This window comes from Danio rerio, chromosome 1, assembly GCF_052040795.2.
Source record: "Danio rerio strain M-AB ecotype USA chromosome 1, GRCz13ab, whole genome shotgun sequence".
Lineage (NCBI taxonomy): Eukaryota > Metazoa > Chordata > Actinopteri > Cypriniformes > Danionidae > Danio > Danio rerio.
Window position 1 is genome coordinate 8597501 of NC_141021.1, and position 7500 is coordinate 8605000.

The 7500-nt window shown below is 39.8% G+C and overlaps 1 protein-coding gene across 1 annotated transcript in view; it reads left to right on the forward strand.

The window, feature by feature from the left end:
- The window catches only part of si:ch73-383l1.1, a 262319-nt gene that overhangs the window by 156774 nt on the left and 98045 nt on the right, over positions 1–7500 (forward strand). The window contains exon 3 of the mRNA XM_087236667.2: positions 1881–2067. Coding sequence (XP_087092793.1) covers positions 1881–2067 — 187 coding nt within the window. The remainder of the gene's footprint in view (positions 1–1880; positions 2068–7500) is intronic.

Genomic DNA, 7500 nt, shown 5'->3' on the forward strand with positions numbered 1-7500 from the left:
TAAACTGAGCACTGGTGAATACTATGGTAAATCAGCGCTGTTTATGAACGCGCTCAGCGGCGCTTGAATGTAAGCAGGAAATTAACATTTTTAAAACTTCAGTACCGGGACAACAATATTACAGACAGCAAGAGGGTGTGCTAAAGACAACTGCAGTGTTTTATCACTCACCGGGTTACATAGGCTGAAGCAGGAAAGCGTCCCCACTGTGTTTAACTAGTACCATGAACTGAAGCCTAGGAAGACACTTGAGCATATTACTTTGAAAGAGATTGTGATGTTGTTTGATGCCTAATATACTTTTTAGTTGTTTTAATTAAATGGAACTGAATGATATTAAAGTGATGTTTACACCATTTCTGCATTTTGAAATCTCAGCAACAGCTGTTGGTTTGTGGTCCACTGCATGTTACTGCAATGTTTACAGTGCTGGTCCTATTGACCTTATTCTAAAATGCGGAAGTGCGCCTGTTTTCGTGATTGTCTTAGAACTTCCGTTTCAGTCACCTATGGGACAAATGACAAGGAATAATAAATGGCAAAAAACGGTCAAACTACTTGCTCTACATACAAATGTTTGCATGACTATACAGACCAAGTAGAATAATATAACAAGGAAATATCAGTTTGCAACATCAAACAGCGAAACGAGCAGTTTTTAATGTCTAAAAATGAATGGAAGTGAATGAGACCGAAAGTCTCGTGCCAAAAAGATTCAAATGGCAGCGCCCACTCGTCTGCGGAGAATAAGGTCAATACCTCCGGGTTTCTTCCCACCGCAGCCTCGCTTTGGTTCTTTAAAATGGCGGCTGCGTGAAATAAGCATATAGAAGATATGGTTCTTCCTAACTGAGCCTGGTTCCTCTTAAGGTTTTTTTCCTTCACTTTCATCTGCTGGTGAAGTTCCCAAACCAGTCCTCGCCACTGGCTTGCTTGGTCTGAGACTTGTGTAGCTGCACATCGACATTATGGGCGTGCTTTTTTTCCCAAAGCGATCTGATTGGTAGAAGTTTTTTCTTTACTCAAAAATAATTTAAATGTATTTTAAATGTGGGCCACTTAGGTGGTACATTTGACATCTGGCCCAAATCTTGAGTGAAACCTTAAAAACAGTGGCACCTCTGCCAAACCTGTGCCACCTATGTTTTGCCCTCATGCTGTATGCCAGTGCCGGACGAATGCCTCCTGTGCCAGCTTTAGGCCAAATCTGCGCCAGATTTCTTTGCTATCTGGGTATTCACAGGACAGGCAGGTTACAACTGTCACAATGTGCTTGTTCAGCACTTCAAATGGATTTCTGTGTGTGTATGTGTGTAGTACAGCTATATCCCAGTCACTTCTTCTGCATGAAATAGACCTGTCCTCTATGCCTGCTAATGACACGCGGTATGAAGAAGTGATTGGATGTCAACATGATTGATGTGGGTGTGGAAAGGGAGGGTCCAGCGCTCTCGTGGGCCATTATCTCTTCAAATTATATCAAGACTGTCTCGCAATGTGTTCCTTTTGGTGCTACTCAATTGCTGTGATGACCGAGGGCATTGAGTCTTTGCAGGAATCTAAAAGCAGAGGACAATTCTCTGTCAAGCTGTTATGGTACAACGGAATTAGCTTCCAGAAGTAAACAGATGTGCTCCAACGTTCGACACATTCAAATCAATATTAAAAGCACATCTGTTTAGCTGTGCATTATTCCTGTTTATGTAAAGAACTTTGAATTATCACTATATGGAATGCATTATATAAATAAACTTTCCCTGCCAAGCTATAACAAGATGAATCATTTCTAAGATTCAAGCTCACTTTTATTTCCATTTCAGAAAATGGACACATTTAATTCTGTGCATTTAACTTCAACTGTTTTATATGTTTTTCTGCAGTCTATCCGGGAGGTGACGGGTTACGTGTTGGTGGCTCTAAACCAGTTTGACTATCTTCCTCTTGAGAACCTACGAATCATCCGAGGCACTAAACTCTACGAAGGACGCTACTCTCTAGCCATCTTTCTCAACTACAGACGAGACGGCTACTTCGGCCTGAGACAGCTCGGCCTCAGGAACCTGACAGGTATAGTTGTCGGTTTATATCAGTATTTACTTCTAGCAAATTCCTTTCATATCAGCCATATCACCCTGTAGCCCAAGACCGGTTACTCACTGAAGCTAAGCAGGCCTGAGCCTGGATGGGAGACTGCATGGGAAACCTAGGTTGGTGTTGGAAGTTCTGTTATTGAGAACAGCAGGGAATGTTCATCCTGCGGTCTGTGTAAGTCCTAATGCCCCAGTAAAGAGAAGGGGGACACCATACTGTCAGTGAGCGTCGTCCCATGGCACTTCTCACAAAGAGTAAGGGTGTAATCCTGATGTCCTGGCTAAATTTTCAGTATCTGCCCTTACCATCATGGCTTCCCATTTATTCACATCCACCGAACTGGCTCTATCACTGTCTGTCTACTCCACCTATAACTGGTGTGTGATGAGCACTGGCGCTGTTGTCCTGTGGTTGCCGTCTCATTATCCTAGTGGATGTTGTACAATGGTGGTGGTGTGGAGAGACCCCCCCCCCCCCCTTGATTGTGAAGCTCTTTGGGTGTACATGGCCATACATGATAAATGCACTATATGAATACACACAACATAACATACCTTTTTATATTATTGGATTTCTTAGAAATAGAATAATCAACATGGTAAGTAGAAATACTCTGATTCTGAACCTACCATCTGAATGCTATGGCAGAAATGCCAAAGTAGACTCAAACCAGGCATCCTTTTTTTATTCTTCTGCTGTCCATTTAAAAAAAAAAAAAAATTATTTTTTTTTTATTTTTTTTTTTTTTGTCAATGTTAATAGTGGCATTGGTTTGCTGTTGTTATCTGACAGGAGTGTTACTGCTATTGCTGAAGCTCATCTTCTTTAAGGTTTTATGTGTTGTGTGATCAGACACAACATAATGGCCTCGGTATACTTCAAACAAAATACAAAAAAGCACCAAAAGAAGAAAATAAATTTGACCAAAAGAAGTTATATTTTAGTTCGAAGCAGCTCACCAAAGCAAACTTTTTGGGGGAATTCATTTAGGCTCCTAAACACCTTTAAACTGTCATTGGTCAATGCACATTACCCAATCGGTGGGTGTGTTTTGGAACTTTATCCTTTGACTTGCTTCGTATTCATGGAGTTCAGAGTCAGAATGGAGAAAAAAAATTAGCACAACAACACCAAGTTAGCAACATGAATAGACTGAAGATTCAAGTAGCAGAGCTGGTACAGATGTATCCGCACCTGTATGATCACTCGCGGAAAGACTCGTAGAGTTTCACACACCAGACAAGAAGCCAAAGCATCTCACTTAGCACAATGTCTCTGTCCCAGCTCTGGCCCACACAATAAACTTTTGCTTGACCCACATGCTGCATTGAATTACAGTACATGCTTGGACCAAGTCTGGCTTCCAGACAAAGGCCAAACATGGACCTTATCTGGGCCAAGTCTTAGCCAAGGTATTAACCCATAACTGGGCTTGAACTGGGCCTATTATATTGATGTGTGACAACTGCAATGAAATTGATAAACACATGAAGCAGTGCACTTTAGGTGCACTATAGGCATGCTTTTTCTCAAAGCGACCTGATAAGTTTTCTTTACTAAAAAGATTATTTAAATGTATTTTAAATGTGGGTAAGGATAAGCCAAAATTAGGTGGCCCTTTTATAAATGTTTAAGGTCAGGGCCAAATACTACATTTGACATCTGGCCCAAATATTGTGTGGCACCTTAAAGACAGTGCCATCTCTGCCAAACCTGGGCTATGTTTGGCCCACATGCTGTATGCCAATGTCGGATGAATGCCTGCTGTTCCAGCTGTATTCCAAATCTGGGTCAGAATTCTTTGCAGGTTGTTGCGCCATGTTTTTTTAAGTTCTATGCATTGTTCCACTCATTTTCTGTGACGTAAGGCTTCTCGCCAGATGTTTATGAAACTTGTCATTCTCCCACAGCCGCCATTTTTGTTATGTTTAGTATTACACTCAGCAACATGGCACAGTTAAACCCCACCAACTGCAGCGCGTGAGTTGCGGTATACTGTCAAAAAGTATATCTCAAACTTCTTTTTGGCCTCAAGTGAAGAACAAAAAAGGGCTTTGTTTGACGTATACCAGGACTTTAACTCAACCAAGACTTGGCTATATTGAGTGCTTATTTTTGTTACTGTCACCTTTCTATAAGCTGCAAGAGTCTGGTCATTTTTCTCTAATCTCTGGCAACAATAAGTCAAATCCATGTACTGTATATTCCCACAGAACTGCCACTCATTGGATATTTTCCCATTCTCTGACCCTTTCCTGTAAATTATAGAGATAGTTTTTCAAGCCCATACATGTTTTGAAGGCATAGTTCACCCAAAAATAAAATCTGCTGTCCCTTATTTTTTTAAACCTTTTTTTTTTTGTTTTTGTTTTTTGAGTTTCCATCTTCTAAAAAGAATACATGTTGAAGAATGCTATTTGCTGGGACCCATTAACTTCCATAGTAAAATACTTTAGAGGTCAATGTGAAAGTATTTTTCTAAATATCTTATTTTGTGTTCAACAGAAAAAAAAAAGTAGATAAAAGTAGGCTAAAAGTAGGCTAAAAGTTAAACTCAGGTGGTTGAGCCTCAGCTGGTTCTGTTGGCATTTCTATGTGCATGGTTTCCCCCTGTTGGTGTTGGTGAGCGTGTGTGTGTGTGTGTGTGTGTGTGTGTGTGTGTGTGTGTGTGTGTGTGTGTGTGTGTGTTTGTGTGTGTGTGTGTGTGTGTGTGTGTGTGTGTGTGTGTGTGTGTGTGCGTGCGTGCGTGTGTGTGTGTGTGTGTGCGTGCGTGCGTGTGTGTGTGTGTGTGTGTGTGTGTGTGAATGCTAGAGTGTATGGGTCTTCCTAGTACTGGGTTATGGCTGGAAGAGCCTCTGCTGTGTAAAACATATACTGGAATAGTTGGCGGATCATTCTGCTGTGGTAACACAAAAAAAAGAGCTGAGCTGAAAGAGAATCAGTTTCCAGCCTCTGCCACTGAAACTGCAGCTCTGCACAAGACGTTTGGCCAGCGGAGAAATGGTCGTGCCCAACTGAGTCTGATTTCTCTTGAGGTTTTTTTCTTCACTTTTGCCAATTGTTGAATTGGCTGTCGCCGCTGTCGCCACTAGCTTGCATGGTTCGGGATCGGTAGAGCTGTGCATCGATAGATTTGCTCTTCAGTGTTTGGACTCTCAGTAGTGATTATTAAACCACACTGAACTGAGCTAAACTGAACTGAACTTAAACTCTGACAATTGAACTGACACTGTTTTAATTTACTATGATATTTTATGTGAAACTGCTTTGACACAATCTACATTATAAAAGTGCTATACTAATAAAGGTGAATTGAATGAGGAAAACTTAACTATTCCTTCACTTATATCACATTTATTCCCCATTCTGATGCTCAGTTTAAACCTCAGCCAATTATGACCACATACAGTATACATGGCTAATTGCTGTTATATGATTGGCTGATTTGATATTAGCATTGAGCAGCAGTTTAACATTGACCTAATAAAGTGGCCATTTAATCTTTTTTTTCCTTAGAAAGAAACAAAATTGTGCTGCAGTTGTTGCTGTGATCATTCATTTTAAGTATGTAAATCACACAAGCTGCAATTATCTCTGGAAATAAATCCACATTGATTCCTTAATAAGGTTGTTTTGGAGAAAACTTTAAGGTTTTATAGAGTCAACAGAAGCGTATTGTGTGGAAGAAGCTTTATAACCCATGACCCCTCCAGAAAGGACATGCTTGATTTGATGGTTATGCTGCCTAATAGCTGCTGTGTGTTAGAATTTTGCCTTAGGCAGAATTATTTTTTAACTCCCTCCTCTTTCACATGCAAACCCGCACACACGTATGCTCGCGCATACATACACAGAGCACTTCTAAGTGTGTTTTCCCATAGCCAAGGCCCTTTTGTTGACCCAGAGGGTTACGGATGAGAGCGATACAGCCATGCCCACCAGACACGGCTGCTGCCCAGCCATAATGCATTTTTAATAGACTAGACATTTGAGGTTTAGTTGCTTTGTCAAAGTTGGAATTATTATTAGGCTGAAAGTCTTTCTCCATGAGCTGCCAGCGATGACAAAAACGGTAACATTAGCATCATTAAAGGTGCCCTATTATACTTTCTACTCTTTCAACTTCTTTTAGTGCATAATTATGCATAATATTTGCAAAGTTACAAAGTCAACATCAAAGGGGGTTATTGTCTATATTAGTGAACACTGATTCTGAACTTCCTCAGATGCCCTGAGTTTACTTTTAGGAACATGCACATCACAATATCCTGAATTTCAATAACTTCTACACAGAGACTGTAGATACTATACACTCCTTTCAAAAGGTACACATTTGCACTTCAAGGGTCCATATTTGTACCTCAAAAGTATATAATTAGTACCTATAAATTTTAAGAGGAACACTTTTGTATTTTTTAGGTACTAATATGTACCCTTGGGGTATTGATATGGACCTTTTAGATACAAATCTGTACCTTTCGAAAAGGTACCACCCCAGTGACGGTTAACGTACGTTTATTTCTGAGAGTGTATGGTGTTGGTGTTAATGATGGTTTGCATCATCTCTTTACAGGTCTTGGATCCCATTAATGGCATTTTACAATCTCTAGAGGCTCTTTTGATGAGCAATGGTAAAAATAGTGAACAAAGAAAATAATTAGCATAGCTGCTGTTCATCATGCATTTGAACAGGAGATATTAAATGTCAATGCCAAAATGGAGTGCTATAAATGAAAACAGCAGTTATATAAACAAACATATAAAGCATATAAGTAGTGCCTGATGCATTAAGACAGGAGAAGTGTGTCTTACAGGTGGTTTGTCAAGCCCACTCATATGCAATGAGGATGGATGTTTGTATGCTTTCCTAAAAAGATAGGTCTTTAATCTAGTTTTAAACTGGAGAGAGTGTCTGAACCTCGGACATTATCAGGAAGGCTATTCCCGAGTTTAGGAGCCATAAATGAGAAGGCTCCACCTCCTTTAGTAGACTTTGCTATTCTGGTTACTACCAGACGCCCTGAGTTTTGAGATCTTAAAGTGTGAGTTGATTTGTAGTGAGACAGAAAGTTGGTTGGATAAACAGGAACTAGATTATTTAAAGGTTTATTGGTACGACGTAATATTTTATAATCAATACGCATACCCACTGTTTAAAATATCTAATACTGTGTATTGATGCAGGTTAGTTCTTTCAAAACGTTTACAATCACATGCATATCCAACATTTTGTAAATGGTGTGCTTTTGATTTAACTTTGTGTGTATTTGATGATTGAAATGAAAGTTAATTTAGTACTACTATTTTTTCTGAAAAGGGGCGGAGAGCTGTAGCTCATTTACGTTTAAAGAGACACACAGAAACATTGTGTTTTTGCTTACATACAAAATGATGTGGCTTTTACAGCAA